Source organism: Boleophthalmus pectinirostris, unplaced genomic scaffold, assembly GCF_026225935.1.
Source record: "Boleophthalmus pectinirostris isolate CB_2022bp ecotype Guang Dong unplaced genomic scaffold, ASM2622593v1 HiC_scaffold_20, whole genome shotgun sequence".
In the NCBI taxonomy this organism is placed as follows: Eukaryota; Metazoa; Chordata; class Actinopteri; order Gobiiformes; family Gobiidae; genus Boleophthalmus; species Boleophthalmus pectinirostris.
The window spans coordinates 8141504-8160636 of NW_026571153.1; the positions used below are offsets into that span (position 1 = coordinate 8141504).

The following is a 19133-nucleotide window of genomic DNA, read 5'->3' on the forward strand; positions in this document are numbered from 1 at the left end:
TGCACGGGCCTCCATTACATTCTGTTTCAACAGCCGCTCTGAGTGTACTTAAAGTATCATTTAGCACCATTAGAAAGCATTGCACTCAACTGTCTCTCACTTCCACCACTAATTCAACATCAATTATGTATTTGAATTGAGCGCAGAGAGATATAACGTATAAGTGAAATTACATAAAGGTTTTACATGCATTAGAAAGACTGAAAAATGAAAGGAACTCTTAAAAATCACCAGACTAGTTTTCCTAATTTATTAAAGGTGCACTGTGTAACCGCCTGATTGTCTTATATTAAAGGAAAATGCTTTAAGAAGGGGAAGTTTCACAAGTCAGATCTGTGGAGAGATGGTCCTGTTGTGGAAAAAATGATATATCTATTAGTGATAAATAATTAATCCATTTGCAAAACCTGGTGAGTTTTTCGAATACAGACAAAGGTTTAAAAAAAGTCGCAACGAAAACACAATCGACAAACTGTTCCTACATAAACGAGAACGAAAACAGACGTCCGGACTCACCAGGGCAAACAAAAAATAAGACTAGGCTAAGAAACAGCTAACAAACCGGTGTTGGACCCATCAGGAGGCAGATGCCCATCGCGAGGATTAACGGGAAAAGGCGAGGGAGGGAGAAAGCGGAAGCACACCGGACTCTCGTAATTTAAAGGGTCCTACGCAGAAAGAAACTTTAAACATGCTAAAATAGGAATAATCCGTGTATCATTTGTTTTTCAAAATAAGAAAAAGGAAAAACAAGTATTTTCTTCCTTATTTGTCTCCAAAACCAAAATGAAAAAATGCATAATGATGTGTTTTTTCAGTTTTCGATTTTGTGCTTAAATGAAGAATGGAAAAAAACAGATAAGGGCAGTTTCCCATTTCTGTGATTTAAACTGCGATGCCGGACTGAACCAGGACTATAAAACAGGACTAAAACGGGACTGAACCAGCACTACACCAGATCTAAACCAGGTCTAAACCAGGACTAAACAAGAAGTAAATCACGACTAAACCAGGACTGAACCAGGACTAAACCAGGTCTAAACCAGGACTAAACCAGGACTAAACTAGGTTTAAACCAGGACTACACTAGGACTACACCAGGTCTGAATCAGGTCTAAACCAGGACTGAGTGTCGGGACGGGCCCGGACGTGTGCCCTCATAGACTGTCGGGTGATCGGGACTGAGACTGGGACCAGACCAGGACTGCGACCGGGACTGAGACCGGTTTAGTCCTGATTTAGTCCTGGTTTAGTCCTTGTTCAGTCCGGCATCACAGTTTAAGTCACGGAAACGAGACTTATCCATTATATTTTTTTCCATTTTTCATTTAAACACTCAACTGAAAACTGAAAAAACAAATCATTATCCGTTTTTTTCATTTTGGTTTTGGACACAAATCATGAAGAAAATAGTTGCTTTTTCGTTTTCTTATTTTTGGTTTTACTTTGAAAAATGACTGAACGAATGATACGCGGATTAGAAATAACTTACAAAAACAAAGCTGTGAAAAACGCTACAAAAAACAGACAATAAAAGATATACAGAAAATAAAATTCACACAGATAAGATGTCCCCGCACTGTATATCGCAGTCGATATCTAAACTTTTCTTCTTCTTCTAACTTCTTCCTTGTGTTTTTCTTTCTCTGCAGCCCGACTGTCACCTCCACTTACACCTGCGCTGGGCCGATAACCCTTATGTGTCCGGTACGGTGCACACCAAAGACTCCGCCCCGGGCCTCATCATGGGAGCAGGTCAGTGACTACAACTACAGGAACTGAGAGGGGACAATTCTATTACTGAGAGGCACTGCTACAGCCTGGTGAGCCGGGCCCGGGGGAACGGTGGAACAAAAGCACTTTATTTATTGAACTATTTGGTGTTCTTGTTTTTAAGCCGGTGGAAGTAAAGTAAAGTGACCCAGGCAGAGAGGGCAGGCTACGGGCATACCACTCTCTCTCGGAAACTTTTCTAGAGAAATTGTGGAGTAGCTCTAAGGGTTTGTGCAATTTCTATAAAGTCTATACTACAAACCGCCAAATCAATTGAGACAACAGCCGAGGACCACTGGACCTATACTTTTATTTATTTAGCAATATAGCTTTCAAATCATTTATGACTTTTCTTTAACCTGTTTGCAGTGGTCCAGATTTATTTGTTCCTAGCATCCTAGTCATTCACAGTGATGATTTATGAGCGATTTTTACAACTTAGTACAATTCCTGACATTCCAAACGCTTTATAATTAGGAAGAAAACAGCTCCTTTTGACCCTGTGAGCTACATAACAATTTCTATTATACATATTATTTATTTAAACTTGATTTCAGAGGTGCTGCTAGTGGTAATTTTGTACAGGACATGGGGAACATCATAACTCCAAACCTACCGTATTTTTTGGACTATCAGGCGCACCGGATTTTAAATCACAATATCAGTAATGTTGAATTCTGTAGTCTGTTTTCATACGTCAGATAAGTCAAACTAGGATTGGGTGACCTACAGTATTTTCTGGGCTATTGGGCGCGCTCTTAAGCCTCCAACCCCATCAAAAAACAGCCGCGCCCCACAATCCAGAGCGCCGACTTCAGTAAACTACAAAGTCGCACCACCCGCAGAGCACGCAAACACACACGGAGCAGACAGCGACCGCACAGCGAAAAACACCCACAGACACACTCATCACTCCACACAGACGAGGAACGGAGGAATGAACCGAAAAAGCGAGTGCAATGTGCCACTTCTAGACACAACTGAACAACTGAGTCACTGCGAACACGCCGACAATCCAGCGGTCCCAGACAGCACCCTCCCTACACGCCACAACTGAACAAAGCCCAGAGTCACCGTGAACGCCACAAACAAAGTCCCACTGACCCATCCAACTGTTGTGGTGCGGTTTATTTGTGAAAAAAGTTCAAAAATAGACCATTTAATGACAATGCGCCTTATAACCCAGAGCGCCCTATAGTGCTGAAAATATGTATTATCTATATGTATTTATATGTATTTCTTTTAACTGCACGGGGAGATGAGGCTCAATTAGTTTCATTCTGTTGTGGGAGACCAAGACAAGACGGAAAGTCAGGCCATAAGCGAGTTGGTTCCAAAAAAAAAATACTAGTACTTCTGCAATGTGACAGCATTTTAGCTTCAGGCGCACATTTGTTTACGTTTTACAGAAATTAAACTTAAAACCACATGGCTCATTTGCATAAACTATAAAGCGCTGATAAAAACGGCTCGCTCTTTGTGCACTCATGCGGTTCAGCTTCTGTCAGACTAAAGGACAGGACTCAGTGGAATATGAGTGTTCTTTCTGCGACAGAGGGTGTTCTGCTGATGGTGAGTCTGTTCTGTGCTTCTATCGCGTTGGAGATGGTTCATGTTAAACTTTTCAGAGATTATTCATCTGCAGGTCATACACATTGACTGTATAGCGGTGCGGCTTCGGAGCTTACCAAAGTCATACTAAAACATTTTGGTAGTAGAGTGAGAAGGTTTAACCATATCAAAATGTATACCTTCCAACCCTAAGTCAAACTTTATTCAACTCATTCACAATAACTCTCAACATTGTTCAGTTGTAACACGTAAAACACAAAACAATACACTCACTTTCTCAGTTCATTCCTCTTCTACAAATCCATCAAATTCTTCATCTTCAGTGTCTGAGTTTAACAGTTGGGCGATTTTGGCATCAAGCCCGGATCCCTCTCGTCAATATCCGAGTCAGTCTCATTGCTTTTACTTTGCTGTTCAGTGATGATTCTGGCCTTCGTGAAAGCTCGGACAACACTTGAGACTGATCCCTTAGACCAGGCATCCAGGATCCATTGGCAGATCGTGGCGTAATTCACCTGGCGTTGCCTCTCTGTCTTGGTGAATGTGTATTACACTAGCTCCTTGTTTAAAAATAACCTGCAATAGGCGAAATCAGCTTTATTTTTAAGGCTGTAAAACCTCTCACCACACACTTTATACACTCTTCTCAGACAGGACAGTTACAACCCTTTTTGCCTCCTTCTTAAAACTTATTGCTGCTGTCGTCCTTAAGTTATTTTCCTCCTTCTTTATGTAACGAACCGAAGATTAAGTTATTCCGTAATCGCGCTCTACAGCCGTGTAACTTCTACCTTCCTTCAGCATGTCCAGAACTTTTTGTGGCATGGTCTGCGTCTTCCTCTATGTTTTGGGTGTGACCACAGGAGACTTTGACGGTGCAGAATGTTTCGTCGACATAGTTGGTTTTGTCGGGGAGAAAACTTGCAACGTACAGCACTTAAGAATCACACTGCTGGAGATCGAACATTTATGTAAATTTGGCAAACTCTGTATTGTACAGGCACGAACAATGGTCTACAGTCCCTTAACCAATCAGTACGCAGCGGGAGGAACACATCATGCATTCATACACTGTAAAAAAGGAAGCAAAATAACACACAAAAAAATCCATGTAACAGCGAGGCCGAGAAAGATGAACCGTGTTATAGTGAGGGACGACTGTACTCCGTGAGGCTCCTGACTACGGTAGCCCTAATGCTTCGACAATCGACCAAGCAGTGCGGATTTGTAAGTAAACCAAAGTCATACAAAAACACTTTGACAGATTTCTGAGCGCCGTGTACCACATAAAATCGGTTCGAGGTCAGTAAGCACAACCAGAATTAATACATAAGGCGCACTGTCGGTTTTGATTAAAGGAATTTAAGTGCGCCTCATAGTTTGAAAAATATGGTAGTCCAGGAATCACACCTAGAATCTTTTTGTTGGAGGGCAGGAGCTCTAATCACTATGCCGCCACACCACCACACCATTTCTGTGAGCTATTTTCCGCTTTTAAAACCCCAATAAACCCAATCAATTAAAAACCTAACTTCCTTTGGAGTAAAAAAAAAGAATGACTATTGACATTTGTGTTAACAGGGTTATAGCGGATTAGCATTGAAAACAGACCTATATTACAAAGTTTAGACGAGCCATTTTCTACTTTGTGTTCTACAAACTTTTTCATTTGTCACTCATAATCAAGGGCAACAAGTTCTCTATAACTTCACAACTTTTCAATTATACAGTTGAAAATCAAGCGCTGATTGTTTGACCTTACACTTTATACAGTCAACAGAAGACAATTTCATTTATGAATAAATTAATGTTTGGATCTAACCAGAGGCTGAAATGGAAAGTTACAGCAATCTAAAGTAATGTAGAAATGTTAACCTTGGTGACTCTCTGCTTTCTTTGCAACATGGAAATAGATTTGCTGATCATGGTTTAGTTGATTTTCTTTTTATTGAATTGGACTTTATTGTGCTCACAGCTGTTCGTTAAATAAATCTGATTTTGTTTTTAATTCTAATGATCTAGTTTCTTAATTAGATTGTGATTTTAATTATGATTTTAGTCACTTCAGGTATTCTGATTTGGATGATTTTGACTTAACTGATTCTGATTTTGGTGATTCTGACTTTTTTTTTTACTTTACTTTTTATTATTTTGATTTTACTGATTTCCATTTTGTTGGTGTTGCTGTTTTTCAGATTTTGCATAAGATTTTAATGATTTTGGTAATTCTGCTTTGGATGATTTTGACTTAACTGATTCTGATTTTGGTAATTCTGACTTTTTTTTTTTTTTACCTTACTTTTTATTATTTTGATTTTACTGATTTCTATTTTGTTGGTGATGCTGTTTTTCTGATTTTGTTTAAGATTTTAATGATTTTGGTGATTCTGATTTGGATTATTTTGACTTTACTGATTCTGATTTGTTGACATTGCGCCTTCTGATTTTTTTGATTCTGACTTTGATGATTTTTTGATGATTCTGACATTAGTGTTTTGTTGATTCTGGCTTTGCTGGGTACTTTTTGATTCAGTTTTGTTGTGATTTGTTTTGTTGTATTTTAGGGAATCTGGGTTCTAAACTGGTGGAGTACAAGGAGGACATGTACATCACCTCAGACTGCGGCAAGACATGGAGACAGGTACAGTGTACAATTTTTATGATGCAAACTTAAAATATCCAAACTTAACAACAACTTTGCAACTTTGTTTTGATAGGTGTTTGAAGAGGAACATCACATCTTGTACTTGGACCATGGAGGGGTCATTGTGGCCATCAAAGATACATCCATACCACTCAAGATCCTCAAGTAAGATTTATTTTGTCACATAAATTACTTGATAGAAACACCTGACTGATTAGTTTAGACTGAAAACAGCATTTTCTAGCTATAGTGCAATATCCAACCAGCTTAAATTCCTCTAAACAATAAAATTACCAGACATTTCATGATTAAACTTCTCCCTTGCTGTTGTTGTGTTCCTGGGCAAGGCACAATACTTCTTCAGTCAGTGGCTGAATTTGAATGTCAACTCTAGTCCCTTACTCATTATATCTCCAACGTTTTTCCTCCAGTGAGCTACTTTTATCAAACAAAAATGCCAGAGCGCTATCCATTTTAGTATTCAAAAGAAATGTAGTACATATATAAGAGCCGCAGCGAGTTTTAGATGGGATAGACGCCTATAAACCATAGACCATTATCTGTTTATTAGTGCTGTATTTTTCGGACTATAAGTCGCTCCAGAGTATAAGTCGCACCAGCCAAAAAATGAGCAGGACCCATATTTTAAAAGTCACAAACTTTCAAGACCCAAGTCAATATTCGTAAGTCACAAAATAAACGTGGATTTTATTGACTGAGTGATCGTGTCTCTCTGAACAATTAGTATTACTCAATTTTTAAACAATAAAAAACAGAAACTGAACCAGCAATAAAAGGATCCATAAGTCGCCTATTTGGACATTAAACGTAGCATTTCAACATTCCATTGAACCTGCAATATTGCACAAAATAGTCAAAGAAATAATTACAAAAAGATTAGAAATGATACAAAACCTGTCTTAATATTTCAGTCTACATGCAGATCGTGACAAGGTGACCCAAAAAAAACTCTTGCAACTTGTAACAATAACCGAAATATCGTGATATCGCATCGTCAAAGTTCTCACAATAACATCGTGGACCATCACAATATATCGAATTACAAGTCTCTTCGCTTAAATTAAGAGTTATGGTGCAGCAATAGCTAAAAAAAAAGACAGAGGGAACTACATAGACCATGATCCTTTGCTCCATTTCATTGTAGACTATAGGGGTGTGCAAAAATATCGGAATATCGATATATCGTATCGTTTAATGTGATGATATAGTATCGATATCGTGGGCTACTGTATCGATATATCACCAAGAGTATTTTTTGGTATATTTTACTAAATTATTTTGTTCCAGCGCTACAGTTTTGTTGCTTGTGGAGTGAAAGGAAGCTCATTTATTCAACACATTTGACATTTTTACTGTTTTGATGATTAAAATGTTCGTGTTTCATATGAACTTTGCACAAGAAGTGGTTTAACAAAGACTTTTAGTGTCACAGCCATGATTTAGACTTTATTTTTTATTGAACCGTATCGAATCGATTTGAAATATATCGTATCGAATCGAAAGTGCACTGTATCGAGATATGTATCGTATCGTGGCCTGTGTATCGAGGTATGTATCGTATCGGCAACTTCTTTATGATACCCAGCCCTAGTAGACTACATGAAGAAATAACAATTCTAAGCACTTTTAAGTCTTAGTTCTTTGAATTAAGTCTTGTCAAGGCATTTTAAAAGGAAAAAGTGGCATATTAACAATTTTATTCACAGCCTCCACAAAATATCATAATAAATATTGTATTATGAGGTTCATACCGTGACAATATTGTATCGTGAGACTTTGATATTGTTACACTCCTACTAACAACCATAACCACTGGGGACCCATATTTTAAAAGTCACAAACCATCGTGACTCAAGTCAATAGACATTATTTGTAAATCACAAAATAAAGGTGGATTTGAGCATTACTGAACATTAATGAGGATATTTTATTGTTGACTGAGGGATCGTGTCTCTCTGAACAATTAGTATTACTCAAGTTTTAAACAATGAAAAACAGTAATCGAGTAATTGAACAAGCAATAAAATGTATCCATAAGTCGCCTATTTGGACATTAAATGTAGTCCTTTTCTTTTTCTTTTCAACATTCAATCGAACCAGCAATATTGGAACAAAAAAGTCAATAAAATCATTACAAAAAGATCAGAAATTATACAAAACGTGTCTTAACATTTCAACCTCCATGCAGATCGTGACAAGGCGACCTAAAAAAACAATCTTTTGCGATCCAGTCTTTGGGAAACAATGCTCTGGAGCACACTCGGGTAGGGAGGGCGGCACACTAATGATCGCAGGTTTGATGAATTATTAATTTAAAAATAGACTGGATTATTCAGCTTTTGGTCTGAATGGGGACACTATCAGCCTTTGAACTGCTGAATCCAAGGTAAGGCAACATTAGAACTTTACCTCTGGATTTGGAACGCAGCTTTTGAGCGGTAAACTTTTCTTTCTTTTTTCATTCTGATAATAAGTTTGATCCAGTAAAGCTATAATTACATTCCCGTTAATACACTTTCAAACTGTCCTTCGGTGTATTAGAGGCCTTCATATCACTGCCCTTCACCGGACCCCCTCCCTCTCCTCATCCTCTCCATTCGCTGTGATCCTATCTGCCCTCCTCGCCGAACGCCGCCACACATAATGAGAGGAGGCCAGATAAGAAAGACATTCATCAGGCCGTCAAATCAAACGACCTTTCCGACAGGGCGCCATCTGTCTGTGCGGAGGGGCGTCCTTCACAGACCTCCTCCCCCCCGTCCCCCTAAATCAATAAGTGGCCCCGTAGAGCAGCCGAGGAGAGTTTGGAGGTGGAATAAGCAGACGTTTTGGGTAGTTATATAATGAGCGTAATTCAATTTGGGACTGCTCTTTTAAGGCCGCGCTTTCTCAAAGTTCATTTCGGTTAAAGAGGATTAGAAGTGAGATACACAAAGGAGAAAACAGCCAACAGCCCAAACAACGTCTATTTGTCAGCGCCGGGAATAATGTCTTAAACTAATGAAACAATAACGCTAAAAACAATTAGGTGATTTGATTAAGAATGGTTATAATGTATGAGAGGCTGAGTGGATGGATTTAAATCAGGGGTGGGCAATTATTTGAAACAGAAAGTATTGTGGAGGGCCTGGCCAAAATGCTTAACTTAATTCTGCATAATATTAATTGTATTTCTTTATAAAAAGCAATAAATATCATTGTTTTGACGAGCTATTCAGTCTTGTAAGAGTTTATATTATGACTAAGCAATGAAAAAGTGAGGTTGCTTTACAAAAAATGTAATTAAAAACACATCTAAAATAAAAAGCAGTGCAGCTTTAGTCCATGCATGAGGCAAAATTATAAAATATGTTTATTATGTAATTCCAAATAAGTTTAAATAGGTCGTATGTGACCCAGGAGCTGTACAATGCCCAGATATGATGTAGATCAGGGGTGTCCAAACTTTTTTCATCACGGGCCACATTTCTAAACACAGATGAAGCAGAGGGCCGATCGAGGGCCGTAGACTGGAGCTCAATACAGTGAATAATTGAAATATGTGCATGTTTAACACTTTAGAATAAGCCATCAGTCTTTATTCACTCTAAAATTCTCAAACCACACATTAAATCTTCAATATTTGCTTTATCAAAGTAGATTTTCAAAAAACTTGCGGTAAAAAAGTTCATTTTTAATTGATGCAAAGTAATATGGGCCAAATCACCTGGAAGCCTGAGGGCCAAGAAAAATTTGTCCGAGGGCCGCATTTGGCCCACGGGCCGCACTTAGGACATGCCTGATGTAGATGGTTAGTCACTTTTGTTTAGTTTTTTTTGTCATTTATTTTTATTTGTATCTATAAGCTTTAGTTTCTGCCTATATCTGGTCATTGAATTGCTTAGTGTTTGATTTGATTGCAAAGTTCTACATAGAATAGAATAGAATAGAATAGAATAGAATAGAATAGAAAGCTTTTATTGTCATTATACGGTATAATGAAATTCAGAGCTACTCCGTCAAAGTGCAAGAATTAATAATAAATAAAACTAATTAACAGTTCTCATTCAGTATGGTGACAGCTTTGAGGAAGAAGCTGTCCCTGAGTCTATTGGTCCTAGTTGTAACTGACCTGAAGCGCCTGCCAGAAGGCAACAGCTGCTGAATAATATGTTTTGTTTTATGGTAGAGATGTAACAATAACCGAAATATCGTGATATTGTATCGTCAGAATATATCGAATTACAAGTTCCTTTGCTTAAATGTATGGTTTTACAGTAGCAACATCTTATAAACATCAGGAACTACATATCCCATGATTCATTTCAGTGCAGACACATCTTTTTTACTTGAATTCTTGGGATTATGACAGAAATAATTCACATCAAAATCTTGTCAAGGTACAGTATTTTAAAAGCAAAAAAGTGTCCTATCTACAATTATATCAGCTTCTCCAAAATATCGCAATAAATATCGTACCGTGAGATGCATATCGTGATAATATCGTACCTAGAATTGGATATCATTACGTCCCTATTTTATGGGCATCAGACTGAAGCTAATGTATGTAGACTGTAGTGAGTTATACACTAGGGTGACCAAACATCCGTTTTTCCCTGGACATGTCCGTTTTTTGCGTCCTGTCTTGGCCGTCTGTTTTTTTTTGTTTTTTTTTAAGTGATGGAAATGTCCAGATTTTCATTACCGTTCATTGGGGCCATTAAGTTGAGCGTCTCTCTGTAGCTCTCTGTGACTCAGAAGGAGCGAGCAGACACAAACAGTTGGTCAGTTTGCAACACGCCGAAGCACAAATGCGCATTTAACAATGACTTGTACAAGAAATTCTCCATTTTCCGTTCCGGTCGGGACAAGTTTGAGGTCATGTGCACAGGTTGCGATGTGAGAGTAGCTCAACCTCTCACCCCCGGTAAAGTTAGGTTAAAAAACAAAGAGAAAAGTTGGGTGGCAGTATTACCAGACAATGATCTAGAGCAGGGGTGTCAAACTCATTTTGGTCCGGGGGCCGTATCCAACCTACTTTGATCCTAAAGGGGCCGGATCAGAAAACTCAGGTCATATAAACCCCAAAAATAGCAATAAGTTCAAATATTTGTGCAGAGAAACACAAATCTATTGCAGAAATATTTTTTAATTGATGAACTCTTTCTTTTACAAAATATTATAATATTATGAACAACCTGAAACTTTAAGAAAAATCCTATTTCAACACAAAGTTTTAACTTTAACTTGTATGTAAATAGGAATAAGTCAATTTTTCTTGGAAAATTCTGCATTCGGCGTCCGCTTTTCTCATTTTTGACATTTTGCTGATGAGGGTGTCACGGTCAACAGTCAAAACGATCGTCCTTTAAGAGCGTTTGGAAAGAGCCAAGACTTCATTTGTGCTGCTCTGGTGGGAGGGGCCACGTACAGAGACGCTGGAGACGCTGCTGTGATAAACACCACAGAAAATTACCAAGATTTTAATAGAAAATATAATAAAATTATTTGAGTAGAAAATCAGCTGAAGGCCAGATTAAAGGTCTTGGAGGGCCGCATCTGGCCCCCGGGCCTTATGTTTGACACCTGTGATCTAGAGTAACTTCAGACACAGATTAAGTTCCATAGTCACTTATGTTTTTATTGCTAAAAAAACAAAAACAATGCTGTGTTCAGATCTCGGAGTCAGGGCCGTCTGGGTTACAAGCAAAGTCTATGGGCCACGTGTTTCTAGGCTTGTCCAACGTTTCTACTGCTACTATTAACCTGAAGATGAAGTTGGCCCCCCATCAAATGCAAACCTACACTAATCTCTGTCAATTGTTTGTGCTTGTTTGCTCTGTTTTGTGCTGCAAAAAGTTTAGTTTGTGCTGCTTTAGTTTTTGAGATATTAACGATTCTTTTATAGGTCAAATTGAGGTCAGCCAGCCCCCAGGAAGCTTAAAAATGCTGTAAAACGACCCAAAATGATGTCAGTCGTTTGTGACAATTTTCATTTATCACAGCACAAAACAGAGCAAACGAAATACAAACGTTCTGTATAATTTTCTTTGTTTTGAGGCTATTTAACATTTTGAGGGGCTGGATGACCTCATCAGCCAAAAATAAAACTGCTAATATCTTAAGAACTGTAATCACACACACAAAACTTTTTGCAGCACAAATCAGCACAAACGATTGACACCATTTTGGGCAGTTTTAGAGCATTTTTAAGCTTCCCGGGGGCTGGCTGATCCCAATTTGACCTATAAAAGAATCGTTAATATCTCAAAAACTAAAGCAGCACAAACAAAACTTTTTGCAGCACAAACAAAGCATGAATGATAGACATAGTTTTTGTGTAGGTTTGTGTTTGATGGGGGGCCAACTTCATGTAGATAACTACTACTACTGGGTCCGGTCAAGCGATAATGGAGGGAAACGGGCAGATTTTTTACATTCAAATGTCTCTTATTCAGAAACTAGAGGGACTATTGAAATAAGTAAAGTATTAGAATGTAGGAAAGAGTTACACTCCAACAGGGTCAAGTTAAACCTGTGATATTCTTTCAAATTGTTGACAAAAAAATTTAAAAACTCATGTCGGTAATGGAGGGAATGAAATATGCAGCACTTTTTGGGCAATAAATCCAAACAGTGATAACTCTTGGTTCTCACTTACATATCCTTAACAAACTGGTTTGAATATTTGCTTCATATAGTTTTCTACCATATGGTACAAGATTAGGTTGAAAAACCTCTTACTTTTTGAGTAATGAGATTTTTTATTAAGAAAGGTCATGGTAACGGAGGGAAAAGTAACGGAGGGAAAATTGTTCAAACAAGTAGAAGGCGCACGATTTTGCATAATGTGTCAGCTTTTTTCTTCCAAATACTTTAATATTACTTCAAAATGAAAAGTAACTATTTCTATAAAATATGTCAGTCCTTCCAAGCAAATTTTTATCATTTTAAATATATATTTTTTTTAATCATGTACCTTAATCAACAGTTCAAAGATCAAATAACACATGATATAATGAAATACATCCATTTATTTACATGATTTGAGGTCTATGAAATTTGGGAAATAATTTTTGTTCCATGTTTCATACATGGTCTGTTTAAAACACATGTAACTTTAGAACCAAAATGGTACAGAAAACAGGTAAACAGTTTCATAAACTAGAGTACATATGTATCTGTTCAATACATTTTTATATCAGATGCATTAACTTGAATTTTTGACCTTGCTGTTTACTTCTGCTTGACCGGGCCCAACTACTACTATTACTACTATTACTATTACTACTATGTGATGTGATCAATAATGTTTAAAATTCATGAATATCTATTGTGGATGCTGGATCAAAGTTTCTTTTATTTAGTTTTTTCTTTGTTGTTGTTTTTCAGTGGCTATAATGTCAGACAATGATCTATAATAACTTCACACACAGTTTTAACTCTCCCCAGACACTTCCTTCATTTGTTTTGCCAGTGCGGTGATGTGAATAAGTCGTCATCTTGTTCCCAGGTTCAGTATCGACGAAGGACGAACCTGGACGGTGCACAACTTCACCAGTACTTCAGTGTTTGTGGACGGACTCCTGAGCGAACCAGGAGACGAGACGCTTGTCATGACGTGAGTACTACATAAACACACAAAAATACTTCAAGAAAACTAAGGGAAAAAAAAAAGTAGATTCTGTATTTGGAGATGTTACGGTGCAGTTAAGCCACATGCAAAATCTTAAAGCTGAAGATTGTCGTGATTTAGGTGGTAAAGTATTTCAAATCCCATTCTATTAAGTTCAAACTGTTGTTGGGTCTTAAAGCAAGACTCTTAATCCACTGTCTCACTGCCTGTATGAATGTGTTTTTTTGAAAGAGCAATTGATAGTGGGAAGAGCAGGAGTTTAAAGAAAGGCAACCACGGATCACTGCTAAATCAAACAATTATGAGGAACAAATGCACCATATTTTTCTGGACTATAAGTAGTATAAGTCGCACTTCTTGGGGGCAATTTATCATATGAAAGCAGAGAGCAGGAACTGACATTTCATCTTGAAAGGCAAGTTCTAGTAATAACAATAGAACAGAGAACAACAGACTGTTAACATCACATATGAACAGTTCTTCAGATAATTATTTGTTTGATTCATCAGCCGGTTTCACTTCGTAGAAACCATCTGACCTCGCAGTGTTAGAATTCATTGGCTCGACTGTAGGTGGGTACTTTTTTTATTTAACCAATCGCTGCTATTTGGTCGTGACTTACGTAATGCGCTGCCACCGGGGATAACTGGTATATTAACCTTTTCCTAAATCCCGTAAGAAGAAGGGCAATAACGTCTTTCCCCTTGATAAAATTCACCAAACATTCTCTTTGTTCCGGCTTTAAATCCCCGATCTTGGGAATCGTTGTCGACACAGAATGTATGACTCTTTGCTGATTGGCTGGTTCCCGAACTCACACTTCCGGGGTTTTTGCAAACCGTCTAGTGTATTCTGATTCCTGACCTAGTCGCTGGAGAAAAATTAAATTGAGTGGAGGCACTAGGTGACAGAACAGAACAAGTTTACCAAACTCTCCATCTCACTCCAAAATCCATTGAATTCTGAACTCCGCGACCTCCGGAGGTAAACAGAGCGCCACTTCTATCGTCAGACTCAGCATCAGTTCCAGTTAGAATTATTCCGGCCTTTCTGAATCCCGACAGGATGGTTTCAGTCGTCTTTATAAGTTTGTTTAAATGTTAAATTTTCAGTGGTACAGAAGAAATGGTGCGATCGACTGACATGATACAGACGGGACACAGGCTCTTTCTGCAGGAGACATGCGCCGTACAGCCAAGTGACAGTGGTACAGGAGGAACAGGAGCAGCAGATACTGACACACAAGACTAGAGCGCCCTCTTGTGGCTTAATATATAAGTCACACTGGAGTATAAGTCGCAGGAAACACCCAAACCATGAAAAAACGTGCGACGTATAGTCCAAAAAATATGGAAATATATTTTGAATCATTTAAAACCCTAAAAATGATCAAAAATGAGGGGCATTGTCATAGCAACTAACAATTTAAAATGATAGAATTTTGAATGGGTAAAAATCCTCAAAATGGCATCCATAAAGGAATGAAACCTCTGAGTAGAAAGTTTATTTGGAAAATGAATGAGCTTGGGTTTTTCTAAGCAGCTCTTTGAAAAATGGTCATATTTACTAGAATGAATAAAAAAAATAATATTACATAATTGTTAGTCTGCCGGTAGCTCTGCACACTGTTTGTGGCGCAGCTCCACTCACACCTCCAGCAAGGTCGCGGTGCTCCTCTGAACTTATTTGCACATTTTTCACACTTCACAGCCACTTTCTCTCCTCTTCCTCCTCTTCTCTCTACATCCTCGGAAAACTTCTCGTCTCCTTGTGGTTGATTCAGTGACTGGATCGTCCAACTTATTCTCAGTGGTTGAAATCGTACTGAAAAGTGGTATTCGAGTAAAAGTAGAGTCACATGTCTAAACAGAACTCAGTTACAAGTAATGCATCCTGAAAGTTGTGAATCGCACTTATAAACTCATCATGGGGAATAATTACGATGGTCAAAATGCATAAAGTAGGTGAAGAATAACGTTGAACCACTGCAAACTGTTTAAAATTGTTCTGTTTTCACATTTGAATGCCGGATTCGCTCGAGATTAGTATTTCCTGTGGGCCTTTGGTGATTTGTAATAATTGCGGAAGATCCCTGAGACCTTAATCCCGTACGAATGGTCCATGTTTGTAATTTGTAAACTAAAAATTCTGTTGCAAATTACCTACTAAATTTCACCAAACACAGACGTCCGGTGATAAAACTACTCCCGTGTGAATCTGCATCTCAGCGTTTGTTGTTGTAATTGTGCCTTTTTTAGCTTTTTCTGGTCTTTCCGCATTTTTTTCTCTTTCAATCTCAGTGTCAATGTTGGTAAAATAGAGTAATTTTTGGACTTTGCTTATCCCATGCGAATGCTCTGCAAGTAACACAGAGGTGGGGCGGTAATTTGCGGGCTTAAGACTGCAAAAATCAGGTACAACACCTGGAGTAAAAGTATAAAGTACAGATGAAAAATATTACTCAAAAGTTCTAGTTACCGTATTTTCCGGACTATAAGTCGCTTCAGAGTATAAGTCACACCAGCCAAAAAATGTGCAATGAAGAAGAAAAAAACACATATAAGTCGCACTTTTTGGGGAAATGTATTTTGTAAAATCAGAGACCAGGAACCAACATTTCATCTTGAAAGTCAAGTTCTAGTAAAAACAATAGAATAAAGAACAACAACAACTGAATAGGTGTTAATATGTTAATGTAACATATTAACAGTTATTCAGAAAATTATAGCATAAACAATATAACATAAGTTTACCAAACTCACGATCTCACTCCAAATCACTAAATCCACTGAATTCTTCATCCTCAGTGTCACTTCTGCACGACCTCCGGAGATAAACCATAGATCCATGATGTAAACTGAGCGCCGCTTTCTCTTCTGTGTAGCTGTCGTCAGACTCAGCATCAGTTCCAGTTAGAATTATTCCGGCCTTTCTGAATTCCAACAGGATGGTTTTGGTTGTCATTGAAGTTCAGGCTTTGTCGATTCATCCAGTGACTTCCTGGTTGCCGTGAACCTGTGTTCTCCATCCCCGCTTTCCACCAGTTTCTTACAAGTTTCTCGCTCACTCCAAACTTTCTTTCTGCTGCTCGATTACCATTTTCGACTGAATATTTCACTGTTTGCAGCAAGGCAGTGGTTATTTCTATAGGAGGCATGCGCGGTAGAGTGAAGTAACAGTGATACAGGAGTAATAGAAGTACTAAATATTGACACGCAAGACTAGAGCCTCTCACAGCTGTCAGTCTGAAAATTTTAATATATAAGTCACACCTTAGTATAAATCACAGGACCACCCAAACTATGAAAAAAAAGTGTGACTTGTAGTCAGAAAAATACAGTATTTGTTACTTTTTTACTCAATAGGACGCTTGGGTCTTGTGGTGTATCCAGTAACTCCTATGAAGTCCTGACTCTGGGCACCAGCAGGAGGCCGGTCCCTGAGCTCCTCAGAGTGCAGATGGTTCATATTAGGGATGGGCATGATTAGTCGATTAATCGATAATTGATCACTAAGAATTTCATCGATTACGTTAATTTTAATCGACAAACCGAATGTAGGTTGCTGTGTGTAGCGTCACCAAACAGGGGTCTGTACATGTGTCTCTCTGCATCAGAAGGAGCGAGACACAAACAGTCTGTCAGTCTGCAACGTACCGAAGTGCAAATGCGTATTTAACAATGACTTCTACAAGAAATTCCAAGCTTTTCGTTGCGTTCGGGACAAGTGTGAGTCCATGTGCACAGTGTATAAAGCAGCACATATGTTTCTGTGTCCAGTGGGAAAAAGTTTTGCCAGGTGAGAGTCGCTCAATGTCGATGACGAGTCCCCACCTCCCTCCCCCCGTACGGTGTCCTGGTTTTGACAAACGCAAATATGGTCACACTAACCTGTATTCCACTGAGTCATGTCTTTTAATCCGACAGAAATTGAACTGCATCAGAGCACAAGAGCTGTAGTTTTATCTTCACTGAGTTTATGCAAATTAGCAGTTTTAAGTTTCGTTTCTGTGAGAGTTGCGCAAAACTGAATTAAACACATTATAATGTCAAACGGATGTTACGTTTTAACAGTGGTTACGGTTTATTTGTCGTAAAGTTGAATTTATTTATGCAGATTAGTAGTGCAGATAGTAATAATAATGATGATCATTTTAATATAAAAACGTTAATGATTAATCGATAATCGATCGTTAATTCTTCCGACGATCGATTAAGAAAATTTCATCGAATGCCCGTCCCTAGTTCATATGGCACGAACATGTCACAGATGTACTTTGGTGCTCGACCACGGACAGACTAATCCAAGAATCACTTCATTACTGTTTTTTTTCTATTGCGATTAATCTTGCAGCACTAGTACAAGTACATGTTTGAAAAGCTAATACTACTACGGCAGAGTCATGCACCTGCACTGCAAATAGTTGCTGAAACAGGCGAGTTTTAACGTTCTAGAATTTTACGGGCGGGTAATGATTACTAAACCAGGACTAGTCTTGGACTTAAGAGAGAGAGAACAGTAAGACCTTGGAGCAGGGTGTCCACAAAGCGTGATCAGGTGACATCTCAAAACATGTTACACAGGTCTCCAGGAAGAACCGTTGATCGTCAAGGTCAGTTAAATACAATCAATCAATGAATCTGCCCAGAGACGACCTGTGGAAGTTAGCACTGATGCTACAACCTGGTACAAAGCATCTCTCCTGTGCGCTGTCCCTGTCTCAAATAAATGAACAAATAATCATCTGAGTTTAGCTCCTTGGGGCGCTGAGCTCTGGTCCATTTACCTGCCAGTCATGCAACGGTCTATACGCAGGCGCACCTCTGGGCCCGCCCCGACAGTGAGTCCTGGTTTAGTCTTGTTTTAGTCCTATTTTAGTCTTATTTTAGTCCAATTTTAGTCCTGTTTTAGTCCTAGTTCAGTCCTGGTTTAGTCCTCCTGGTTCAGTCTTGGAATCAGTCCTGGGTTAGTCCTGGTTTAGTCCTATTTTAGTCCTGGATTAGTCCTGTTTTAGTTCTGGTTTAGTCCTGTTTTAGTCCTGGTTAATCCTGTTTTAGTCCTGGTTTAGTCCTTGTTTAGTCCTGTTTTAGTCCTGTTTTAATCCTGTTTTAGCCCTGTTTTAGTCCTGGTTTAGCCCTGGTTTAGTCCTGTTTTAGTCCCTGGTTTAGCCCTGGTTTAGCCCTGGTTTAGCCCTGGTTTAGTTCTGGTTTAGTCCTGTTTTAGTCCTAGTTCAGTCCTGGTTTAGTCCTCCTGGTTCAGTCTTGGAATCAGTCCTGGGTTAGTCCTGTTTTAGCCCTGTTTTAGTCTTATTTTAGTCCAATTTTAGTCCTGGTTTAGTCCTGTTTTAGTCCTAGTTCAGTCCTGGTTTAGTCCTCCTGGTTCAGTCCTGGAATCAGTCCTAGGTTAGTCCTGGGTTAGTCTTAGTTTAGCCCTGGTTTAGCCCTGGTTTAGTCCTGGTTCAGTCCGCGGTCAGTAAATAAAGCCTGTGAAGTGATGACGCATTTTGAC

The 19133-nt window shown here is 38.6% G+C and overlaps 1 protein-coding gene across 1 annotated transcript in view; it reads left to right on the forward strand.

Moving 5' to 3' along the window:
* sorcs2 (sortilin-related VPS10 domain containing receptor 2) overlaps nucleotides 1-19133 on the forward strand; it is a 332144-nt gene that overhangs the window by 289476 nt on the left and 23535 nt on the right. The window contains exons 10-13 of the mRNA XM_055156812.1: nucleotides 1653-1755; nucleotides 5910-5986; nucleotides 6063-6154; nucleotides 13503-13610. Coding sequence (XP_055012787.1) covers nucleotides 1653-1755; nucleotides 5910-5986; nucleotides 6063-6154; nucleotides 13503-13610 — 380 coding nt within the window. The remainder of the gene's footprint in view (nucleotides 1-1652; nucleotides 1756-5909; nucleotides 5987-6062; nucleotides 6155-13502; nucleotides 13611-19133) is intronic.